Below are 11,790 nucleotides of genomic sequence, written 5' to 3'. Positions count from 1 at the left end.
TACATAGATTGATACTTTAATAGGACTGCTTGTTTTGCTTTGATAACTAACACAGTTATTATTTCAGTTCAGTTTGTACCCTGAACCATGTAGCCATACATTCAGTCTGATACAATCTCTAGTGATTCTGATGGGGTCTGTCAGGAAATAGTATTTCCAGAATGTAAATCATTTAATTTTTCCCTAAATTAACTAGCCCAATTCTCTGGTGCACGTAGCTGTTGGTCTTTTGTGGCTGGCTGTTGAGCACTGATGCCGTTTGAATGCAGGAAGTGTAATGGAAGATAGCAGGGGAAAGAAGGACACTAGGTTGAAATAAGCTCTGCCTAGTTTGATAAAGCCGCTTCATTACTTGGATATTGTGTGTCTGGAATCATTATGCATGGAAGGGCCTCTGGAGGCTCAGGTTTTATTGGCGGTTCTTGCACAGCTAACTCTCATCCATTAAACAAATCATGGAGTCATGTATTAGATTAGCTCTACACCCAGCATCAAGGGTGTTTTTGCCAACCAGCGGAACCTCTGCTATTCACTTTCCTAATCCGGAGAATGAATTATGCGATTGAGAGCATCTGGAAGATATTGTCATACATACCATTCTGAGTGATTTATTAAAGGAACAAAAAAGCCTATTTGAATAATTTGTCGCTTAATTGTGTTGTTTGGGCTTGAGCTAACAAATGAGAACAGGAAAGTGTCTTGTTAAGTGACAGCCGATGTTTTATAATGTTTAATCAAATTGCAAAAACTTAGTCACTTCTTTAAAAGAGCTTGTCATCTGCATATAATGATAAGAAGGGCAAAAAGCCAATGTCATTTGCTTGGGTGGAAACAGCTTGATCTCCTGCTGGCTCTGACCCTCGGTAACCCCAGAGGTGTGGTTATGACTCCCTCCTGTGGTGAAAGGTCAGAACTACAGTAACTATGCAGCTACGGCACACACCAGCAGAATGAGCTGTCAAAATGACTCCATCGGAATCAGAAATGTGAAAGGTATGAAAAGAGTTTACAGGAATAAGGATGCAGTGAAAATGAAAGTGCTTAAGATATTTTAGGTCAACCAGTTCCTGGTTTCTTGTAATCACCACACATCGTGATTATATAAAATCTGTAAAATGATCTTATATATTCTTATTATAATTGAGCTTTTTTGTTAATATTTAATTCTATATGAACTTGTGTGTGTATATGTGTTTATATATGTATACATAATGTGTATGTATACATTTGTGGGCTGGATATAATGTTTCAGTTTTGTACAAACCTTCGGAGATGTGTAATTTTAACAAATTTATATTGTGGTGCACTAAAACATTAGCAGTTTTAGTCAAAAGAGAAATAATAGAATATCCAAACTTTGGTATTGTATCTTTCTTTTGCTCTTGAGTAGTGTGGCTGTGTGACCAGTTTATATGAGGGTGTGTGAAGCATACCAGATGCTTTACTGTATTATTGCATCTGACTTCCCTCGTCTTTGATAGCAGGTGTGAGTGTGGAGTGTGTCATTGAAGGGACTTGGCTGAGTGTCAGATCATGGTAGGTTAGTGGGCCGAACCAGGAGTTTTTCAACCTTTACTGACCCAGGGTTGCTCAACCAACTCAGGGACTACTATTAAATAAAGCTAAACTTCATAATACGGTTCCTTTCATTAATAACATTGCATGGCTCCTGTGGTAATAGAAATCTGTAAAATATCAGGCAATTTCAAGATTGTTATTTTCAGCTCTTGAGGAGGCATTAAATCTTTAAAAGTCAGGGAAACTTCTGTAGTCAGTATGCATGATTATGCTTAAATTCAGCACTAAAATATTTTAAGTAGATATTTGCTCTTTTTTGAGTGCAAGGACTATATATTGCGATTATTATAAAAGTCAGTACAGTAATCCAAATGATCAAAAAGTTGATACATTTTCTGACAGATAATATCATGGTGTTTTTTTTTTTTTTTTTTTTTGCGTTTGCCTTACCGTATGTGGTATCCTGTCAGCAATAACAAGTCTGTGGGCACTTTTGATAACTATCAGTTTAAGTTCTGGCAGTGTAGCCAGATATTGCTATAAAAACAAGTACAAATAAATAAAAAAATCTTTCCACCTGTAGTCACTAATGGCCAACAAACAGTTTAGTCTGTTTTTAGGAAGGCTACATTTTTAAATTAAATACAATTAAATATTGAAATTTAAACTTCATTTGGTTGGTTTTATGTTGTTAAAGTTAACTTTAAGAAAAGAAATATGACTGTCTATAAAAGGAAATTATTAAATTAGTTTTTAAATTATTTATTTCACATGGGTTTGAATTAGATTCAGTCAGATGGTCATTTGACTCGACTTGGGTCAACTTACCCCAAACCCGGGCAAACTGAGCCATGGGAACACTTTTTTTTATAAGAAACCATATTTTTAGAACCTTTCATCAATAGATACATTCTAAACATTTTAAAATGATAGGAATACTTTCATTTGGATAGAATAGATACTTTCATTGTACTTCTGCATAATTTTACCTTATCTTGAGGACCACATTAGTAAAAAAATAAATAATAATAATAATAATAATAATAATAATAATAATATATATATATATATATATATATATATATATATATATATATATATATATATATATATATATATATATATATATATATATATATATATACAATTTATTTATTTATTTTTTGTCTACAAAGTGTGCCAACAACAGCAAATTTGGTGTTTTCTATATTAGATCTGATCGGGTACAATAATTTGATTAGACATTCTAATTCAAAGAACATGGATATCTTGTAGTGGATATGTAGTTGTTAGAACTTTTAGAAGACCCAGTCATTACAGACAAAAACAAACTACCAACTAATTACTATTTCAGCAGATCAACCACTGACTAATGTGTATCGTAATGCATCTACCTGTTAATGCAACGAACTTCGGGGACTGTGGTTTCCACTCTCCAGAGAGCGCGCACACAGATTGTGAGTGATGCTGCGGAGAGGGCTGGAATCAGTGGATCTTTAGCGGAACGGTAACAAACTGTAATGGGGGATTGGTGAGAGGGGCACCTAAGCCAATGAGGGCAAAGAGGCAGTGGCTCTAGCCACCGGGCCACCCCGCGTGCACGGCCGTGTGCACTAACTACACACAAATTCTGTATGAGCTTTAGTCGAAATAACGACGTCATGCGTTCTCTGACAATTCATGATAGGAAGTGTTTTTAAACCTCCTGAAATTTGAACAAACGCCCTGTTAAAGAAGACGCCGTATGCAGAACAAGACAGGTGTATTTAGAAGCGAGCGCCTCTTGAGCCAATCAAAAACGTACGCTGAGTGTGGGAGGGCGGGCACTCTCCTAATTATGCAGACTCTGGACCAATTAGATTAGCAGAGGGCGGTGCGTAGTTCGCTGGGGGCGTGTTTTATGCTTTGTGTCGTCGCAGCGCTGAAGAGCGTCTGAAGTAATGGCATGAGCCTTGCGTCGAGATCCTGTCAAAGTACTATACAGCGAATTTCTCGCACCTGAACTTTTACACTCTTTCCTGAGGACTATTTTACAATTTAAACGGGACGTCTTATTACGTTATTTACTCTGACACGCAACAGCAGCACTTCAGAAGTCACTACACCGCAGTTGCGTACCTGTCTTAAGACATTTATAATAAAAGGATATGGTGTTGGACATGTGAAATACACGGGCAACTTCAAACATGAAGCTGGCATCTTCTCTGTGTTGCCTCGGGTTTCTTCTCACTTCTGTGGCGGTCCGTCTGAGCGACTCGCAGCAAGGTGAGTAAACGACTGACCATCGTCTCGTGCGCAAAGGTGTTTATGCGTCTCGTGCACGCACCTATAAGCTCTGCTTACTTTTTGTGGAAGCTTCTCGCAGTACCCATCCTCTGGTGCGAGGAACCATTTTGGTGCCTGTTAATCTCTCTTAACAATAAAATCCTGAAGTATATGTGCGTTGTTGTGATGGTAAATGAGTGCCATCCATTGACCACCACAATGATGCGTAGATTTCATGCATAGAGTCTCTATGTGTGATGGTGTGAAATAGGTTGGCATACAGTTGGAGCAGTGGTGTTCGGCACTGATAGAGCAGAATGGCACTGTTGAAGTGGCACTGAAAGGGGCATTCAAGTCTCACTGGACGTTTGTTTTGTCATTCTCAGCCCGTACACTGTTTGAGAAAGACTTTGACTGGTCATTGATTCCAATGCATGTAAAAAGTCACTTCTGTTGCCTTGAGTCGAACCTCTGGTGCGTGTGACTGCTTTATAGTTGACTTTTCGGGAGCTGAAAAGAACGTAAACTTGAAATGTCAGCGTGCAATCAAATGCACCATATTTAATTTCTTACCCTTTACATTTTTCGATGTAGACATACAAAAACACTGTTTTATGTAAGCTGTTTTATTGTGTAATTTTAGTGGGAGCTCATGGTCTGTTTCGAATGTGTTTTTATTGAAAAGTTTGCTCAACTAAACAGACTCCTTGTGTTTGAAAGGCAAATAGTTTTATAAGAAAATAAAACAAAGCATGATTGGCAGATTTACGGTTTTATGACTTAAGAATAACCTGAACACACATCAGTGTGGCGTTCAGATCTCCACATGGTGGTAGTATATGAACCGAGATAGTTTGAATCACAAATCTCTCTCTCTCTCTCTCTCTCTCTCTCTCTCTCTCTCTCTCTCGATTGGCGTTATAGTTTTTCTTATGTATATGCATAGAAATAATGTAAAATCCAAGTATATAATATAACGTTTAAAAACAATGTTATTAAAACAATAGTTGCATGTTATATCAAATAAAATGCAAATAAATTAAGCTAGGTGTAAGCACACGCAAACACATACATTGATGAATAGTCATCGTGACTTAATTTTCAAACGTAGATCCATCCACAATAGGTAAAAACCTCAATATCGATTTAGTAGTATAAATGATGCTGTGGCCACCGATCCTCCATCACAGTCGAGCTGAACTGACCTCATTAAAAGCATCAAAGAAAACTTTATAGCCAAGCATCACGCCATTTGATGAATTTGAAAACCTTGAAACTACTTAAAATGATTTTCTTGTGTCTTTAAGCGCAGTTTGCATTGTTCGTTTTCACCTCTAATCAGTTATTTTAGTTACGATTAGACACACTGAATATTAACGAGCGGGTAAAATCGAGCTATTTCAGATGACTAATCGAAAGCAGGTAAAGAGCACGAACTAATCAGGTCTTATGGTTCGGTACTGATCTCGGTGTCATTGGCAAAAGCACGCGCTACTGCGCCCCGCTGCGCTGCCGGAGGAGACACCATACTGATCCAATTGTTATTTTAGATTAAATAAATTAAAAAGCCTGAAGGGAAAACGATTTTAATGGGTTTACAGGTAAAACAGCAACAGCACCAGTGTAGGATATTCTGCAAAGTTACAGTAGTTAAAAGTAAATAAAAAACATTTATTTCGAAAAGAAATGGTATACTGTATAGCTCCAGATAGTTTTCTTTTACAGTAGCAAAACCTATTTTGTGTTGAACAGTCTAAGTTTCATGAAGAACTGTTTTGAAAGTGCAGATGTGAAGAACATTAACCTTAACAAAAAAACAACCATTTTAACTGAAATTGTTTTATACTGACTGAACTATTGTTGGGTATAGTTCAAAATGTTGTGTAGTGGTTTGATATAGGCTACTTCATCTAAAACTGTTGTAGGCTAAATGTTTCCAGTTCATCTATGATTACTGTGTATGCAGGTTTTATGAGCTAATATTAATATGGAGACATTTGACATTTTAATACTAAAGTAAAAATAGATTAGGCAAGGCTGAATTTTAAAAGAACATAAAAAAGAATAAAAGAAGTTTGGCATATAACATATACTTTTTCATATGCGTGACAGTTTTAGCCTAAACTGAAGCATGTCAGTTTTAAATATAATGAAGTCTAAAAACAGTCTATAATTGCATAAATACTTAGTTGAATAGTATGAATAAATAAAATATTTAATGCGAATTTTATATATATATATATTGACCTTGTTTTGGTCAAGAATATGTTCATTTTTGGGAGTTATTGTGTGTCTCATCAGTTACAAGTTATAATATGGGCAAATCTTGAAGTGTGTCCTTCTGTTGATTGCAGAGTTGATGAAAGGGTTAATGATTATGATGATGAGAGCTCTGACCACTGCAGTCTGCTGTTGTGTATAGCTGGCTGTCTTACTCATTATTGTGTTCTTTATCGATTATCACTTCAGTCTGTCTGAAGATGGCTGTGAATTTAAATCAGCTTCTTCAATGACATTAGGAAGCCGTGCCAGTAAACTTGTAGGGAATAGCAGGAACACAAATATCAGTTTGTTAATCGGCTTAGTTTTGGATTAAATCCCGTCAGTGAGACTGGCTGCTGAAGAAAATTAATCGTTCAGCAATTTAACTCTCCTTCTCTCTATCTGATGTCTTTCTTGGATAGATTCCCTGTTACAATGGAACTGTGTAACAAGCATGAGAAGTGAATAATATAGTGTACACTAGTTCCTCTGAATATAATACTCTTAATATTGAGAAAAATCCTTAAATTTGAGCCAAACTGAACTAGATTAACACCATTTTAGGTGTTATTTTATTTTTTTTAATTGTTATTATTTTTATGTAGATTGTATAAAGAACTTTGCTTTGAAAAAGTGCATGTTTAATCAAGGTAAGACATTTAGTTAAATATTAGGCTATTCTAAATGTAACTATTAAAAACGTAGTTTAAAAAAATAAAAAATCAAGTTTTTCTAGTTATTTGTTAGTATTTATTTGTGAATGTGACTATTCAGTTTTTTGATGACTGTGGGGAAAGTATGGTTTCTTAGCTCACCTCCATGCATTCTGATCTGGCCTCTCGAGGTTTTATAGAAGCTTTTGATTGACAGGTCTCATATGAGGCCAAAGTATCCCACGGGAATCTTCTCTCTTTTTTCCCTTTCTTTTTGGAAAAGTTACACCAGTCTGTTAAATACATTTTGAGTTTGCGGTCTTCCCTAATGGAAATCCTTTTAATTGCTGCTGTTGTTTACTTAAACTTTTTTTTTGTTATTTTTTTTATTCTTTATAAACTGCAGCTTCTTCTGTGACTTATGATATGACAGACTTGTTTGTAAAGTATTGCATATTTATTGCCAGGTAGCCACATCTCAAGTTCACAGTACATGTAAATGTTTACACGGTGTGGCACAGACAGGAAGCCCTATCAACAAAGAAGGGTAAAGTATTTACTTTTATCGTGGCAGTCGAAGCACAGCATCTCTCGCTCCCTTTTTAGTTCGTCAAAATGAGAGGCCACAGTGCTACAAACGCCTGCCCACACAGTAATAACCCATTGTCTCACAAAGCCCATTTATTCAGTTTTTCTCCATCTTGGTCCAAGAAAGGCAGGCTGACCTCTGAGCCCGTGTGTCTCAATGGGAAGAAACGCAGCCTTTGATTTTGTTAGGAGTGCCAACTCCTGCCAAGTGAAGGCGGGTTCTTGCGCAGCATGTTGCTCTCTGCTCTGGCTCTGAGTGTCTCTCTCCCACTGGAGCTGCACTGATTGACTGCTGCCGCTGCTGCTGCTGCTGTACATGCGCTGCCTCATCCTTCCAGAGGCTAATGGGAATTCGATGATTTGTTTGAGGATTTGATCATAGTAGACCCGCTACTGGCTCAAAACGCATTGCTTATTCGTTCTGTCACTTTCTCTCTACCTCTTAGACTTGTCATAGATTTCTACACTGATTTAACCAACAAAAGCTGCCCTCTGGCTCCTTTGACAGATATTTATGAGGCACAAGGATCATACTTAGATGGAAATGTCTTCTTAAAGGAATAGTTCACCCAAAAAGAAACATCTTGTCACATTTACTTTTATTATCTTATCTATCTTATATAGAAACACAGAGATTTTTCTTTTGTGTTGCACAGTGAGAGAAACAACATGAAGGTAAGTAAATGATGACAGAATTTTTCGGTGAACTATCCTTTTTAAAAATTCTCTAGCAGGATAACTTTTTCTGGTGTTCGTCTTGTTCACACAGGATGTGATGCATTAAACATCTTGATCAGCTGGAACTGACACATGGAGGCACATTTTTTGATATATTATTACATGCTGGCCAACATTAACACTAAATGTGCTCTTCCATATATAATTATGTAAACACAGAACATATGTAACATTTATATACATGCTTCTCTGTTTATTAATATGCAAACAAACCTGACTTTACCCAGATTTACCCAGGTGTGAGGTGCAGAAAAAAAAACTCTCAAATTGAATTCAAATTGAACTCAAATTGAAATGGCCAGTAATGTCCATCTGACAGATGTACAAAGACCAATAATTACAAAATTGCCAAAAAACAAAAAACACTAGAACACATCTTGTGTACTCTCATCAAACTACTTTTTTTTTCTCTCAGCATCTAGAATTAATTAAATTACATGGCCTTTTAGCAGTTACTAAGCAGAATTCTGTTACAGTTAGTGCCAACAAGAAGTGTGAAATGCCTTTATAAAGCATGAATTTTAACACGTACAGATACCGCACAGTGTCCATAAAGGAGAGATACAGAAGGAGAGAGAAAAAAAAGGAGCATGTGATTATAATGTGTCCTTTCTTGTGTGAATTTATATTCACGTCCTGTGTTTACAATCTTCTGTTGCTTCGACACGTTACTGAACTGCTACATGCAGTGTTTGAACATGTGTAAAAGGACATGGCAACTCATATGTAATTCATAATGCAAAATTGTTTGCAGACAAAACTTTCATTCTGACAATAGCTTTTCCATATGCTGAGTATCTAAGAGAATCACATCAGACAGAAGTTGGCTATTTTCCTTTCTAGGTCAAGTTCAAATCATTTAACTTCGGACTGCACAGCTCTGCTGGCTAAGGATGCTTTCTCTTTATCTAGTACAGCAGTAATTGCCAGATCGACCCCACGTAGCTGTTTTCTTGATACCCATCTTCACAAGTTCAGCAGTGATGTGATGAAACAAGAGCAATCTCAGCTTGAAGAGAATGTGCTGGAATCGAACTGTTTTGAGCTAAGAGAGGCAGTAGAACATTTACAGCATCAACACCTTCTGTCTGTTTTTGGGCATCTCTTTGTACCTTTTGATTTCCTCTGTGCCCAAAAATGTTCTGAAAATACCAAATATCCTTATCTACTAAGAAAGTGAAGCCCTGTTTGCACCTTTTATTTATTTATTTTTATTTTTTTGTAAACGCATAACTTTTGTGGTTACGCCTGTCTTTTACACTACCCCGGCATTTTCAACCCTCAAAAACTGAGACTTTCGAAAATGCTGCAGACCCCGTTTTAGTTTGAAAACTCTGGGGTTGCGTTTCAGTGTAAACGGACCAAAACTGAGACTTTCTGCCGTGGCTGCCCACATTTGCTCATGATTTTGGGAGGTTGTCATGAAGTTGCTAGGGTATTCTGAGTGGTTGCTAGAAGGCCCAAGTCAAAGTGATCCCTTCATATGGCTCTGGTCTCTACTTCAATGTCTATGGGATTTTTTCCCCAACTTGTTTTATCATCCACCATGCAAAATTTGCAATACAGTTGCTTTAAAACCGAATATCTTCTTGACAAACCACATAATTTAGGTCTCATTCATGTCTGCGGCAATAAACAAGTTAAAAAGTGCCAAAAGTCATAGCCAACACTGCTGTTGATATAATTTAAACATTCCAGCTAATCATTAGCTCCAATTTTTAGATTTGCAGACTGTAGATTTTTTCACCTGAGACAGAGCTTAGATGAACAGTCAAGTTTAATAATAGTTCTGTTCACTTTTAAGCGACACGGGTGAAAGAGTGACAGCCAAGCAGGCAAAAAACAGCGCAACGCCAATCAGCGGCAAACAGCCACTCGCTATTGTTTCACGCAAACTCAAGTTCCACCTCTCCACACTGACAAAATTCATAACGTTCAGTGCTCTGACTCATTATACAAAGTGCTATTCAGATGTACATGAGCTGTTCAGACGTCCGTGACTGTGATGTTTGAGAGCTGCTTTTGTCCCTCTCTCCCTAAACCAAAGACAGGCTTTGTCAGCCTACAATTAAGAACAGCAGAGGGGCTGTTAATAAGTGCCATTCCGATGATTTTCTTCTGCGTGAGGACGGGGATGGAGAAAACGAAACATTGGCTCTGATTGACACTGCCAATCGTTTAATACAGAGTCGTCCTGCTCTCCAGGCTTCTCCCTCCATCTGCTTCAATTCTTCCTTTCAACTTCTTTCATCCCTTTTCTTGTGCATGCCACAAAAGGAAGAAATTAGTATGACAATGCATATAGGCCTAATCTTTGCTAAAACGCACGCATTACTGCAGCGTGTGGAATTAAAAGCGATTGTACAGAATTAAAGTTAATTGTGCATCCCCAATTTTTTGTCTTTTTTTCCTTGTTGTTCCCTCTGAGGTCACTGACAACTAAGTGAGCTGTTTCTCCTTATTTAAACCCCACCCTCCTCCCCTTTCGCTTTTTCTGAACTCCTGAATAATGAACTTAACAAATAAAAGAATAATTACAGACTCTTGTTCTTGGCTATAAATGAAATGCACCTCCCTCTAATGAGCGTTTCATGTTTTTCTGTCTTGTGAGGGGCTGCTGAAGGGGCCAGTTTCTCTGTATGCCTTGCATTCATTCTCTGTCATCCTTTTTTTTAAATATTCAGTGCTAATCTGCATTTGCAATGTAATTACAGGAAGGCTTTGAGCGATACTGTGTGTTTCAAAATGACTGTGGTACACAATTGGACTTAATCTTGATTTGCTAATGTGTGTTAGTAAATAATAGAAGAACAGTCAAATATGTGGATGAATGGATTAGCACTGAATATTTTACTGGTACATGTCGTCTTTTAATAAAGTTTATGTGTGGACCCTTTTTACAGACTGCGGTGATGCATTTCTACAGTTATGAATGTAGCAAGAAAAGTAAATTAAAGTATTACTTTATTATGCTTAATATTTCACTGGTACATGTCTTCATTCCTTTTTCACAGACTGTGATGACACGTTTGCACAGTTATTGGTAATTAGTAAAACTAGCTATTTGTATTATTTTATTATTTAAATTATTTTAATGGGGATTTATAACACTGTACTTTTGTTTTAATAACCTTGGTATTATATAATAAAACTAACAAAACTTAAAATAAAACTGCTCTATGAGTTGTTCTAATACAACACCTGAGGAAGTAATGGAAAATTACATCTTTCTTTATTTTGACTAAGGTAATCAATTTCTCAACAGGTTATTATTTTATTTTATTTTTTTTTTGGTTGGAAAGTCATAGAAAGTGTATTGTGGATTTCTTTTGATTTTGGGGAAAATGGAGATGTAAAAATTTAATTTGTTGTAGTTCTGGTCACCACTATAGAAGTTTACCCAACTTTTATCAATTTATATTTATTATCTTATTTACTTGGATAAATATATAAAGTCAGCCATTGAATCAATTAATTGTTTTTGTCTGAACCCACAGCTTTTTTTTTTTATCACCATTAAGTAACCCAGTTCTGTAAGTTAAAATGTTCAATATTTTGTCCAACTCTGGATTGAACAGTCAAAATGAATTTTTGTAAGTACTTGATGAGTTAAAGCCAATAACATCAAATTGCAATTCTCAAACACATTTCAGACAGTCCCATCTGCCAAAAACATTTGGTACGTCCCTTAACTCATGGAATTTGCTTTAAAATTATTAACTCTGAAATAGATTGCAGTTTCGTTTCCTGCCACTTGTGGTGCAGA

The 11,790-nt window shown here is 36.5% G+C and overlaps 1 protein-coding gene across 2 annotated transcripts in view; it reads left to right on the top strand.

Moving 5' to 3' along the window:
* Positions 1-3,421: 3,421 nt before the first annotated feature.
* LOC109055822 (receptor tyrosine-protein kinase erbB-4-like) overlaps positions 3,422-11,790 on the top strand; it is a 283,218-nt gene continuing 274,849 nt past the window's right edge. For both annotated transcript variants that reach the window (XM_042764157.1, XM_042764156.1), the window contains exon 1: positions 3,422-3,783. In XM_042764157.1, the coding sequence (XP_042620091.1) occupies positions 3,705-3,783 (79 nt within the window). In that variant the 5' untranslated portion in view covers positions 3,422-3,704. The remainder of the gene's footprint in view (positions 3,784-11,790) is intronic.

The sequence above is a fragment of the Cyprinus carpio genome, chromosome A9 (assembly GCF_018340385.1).
Source record: "Cyprinus carpio isolate SPL01 chromosome A9, ASM1834038v1, whole genome shotgun sequence".
NCBI classification, from domain to species: Eukaryota; Metazoa; Chordata; class Actinopteri; order Cypriniformes; family Cyprinidae; genus Cyprinus; species Cyprinus carpio.
This window is presented reverse-complemented; position numbering and strand designations above follow the sequence as displayed.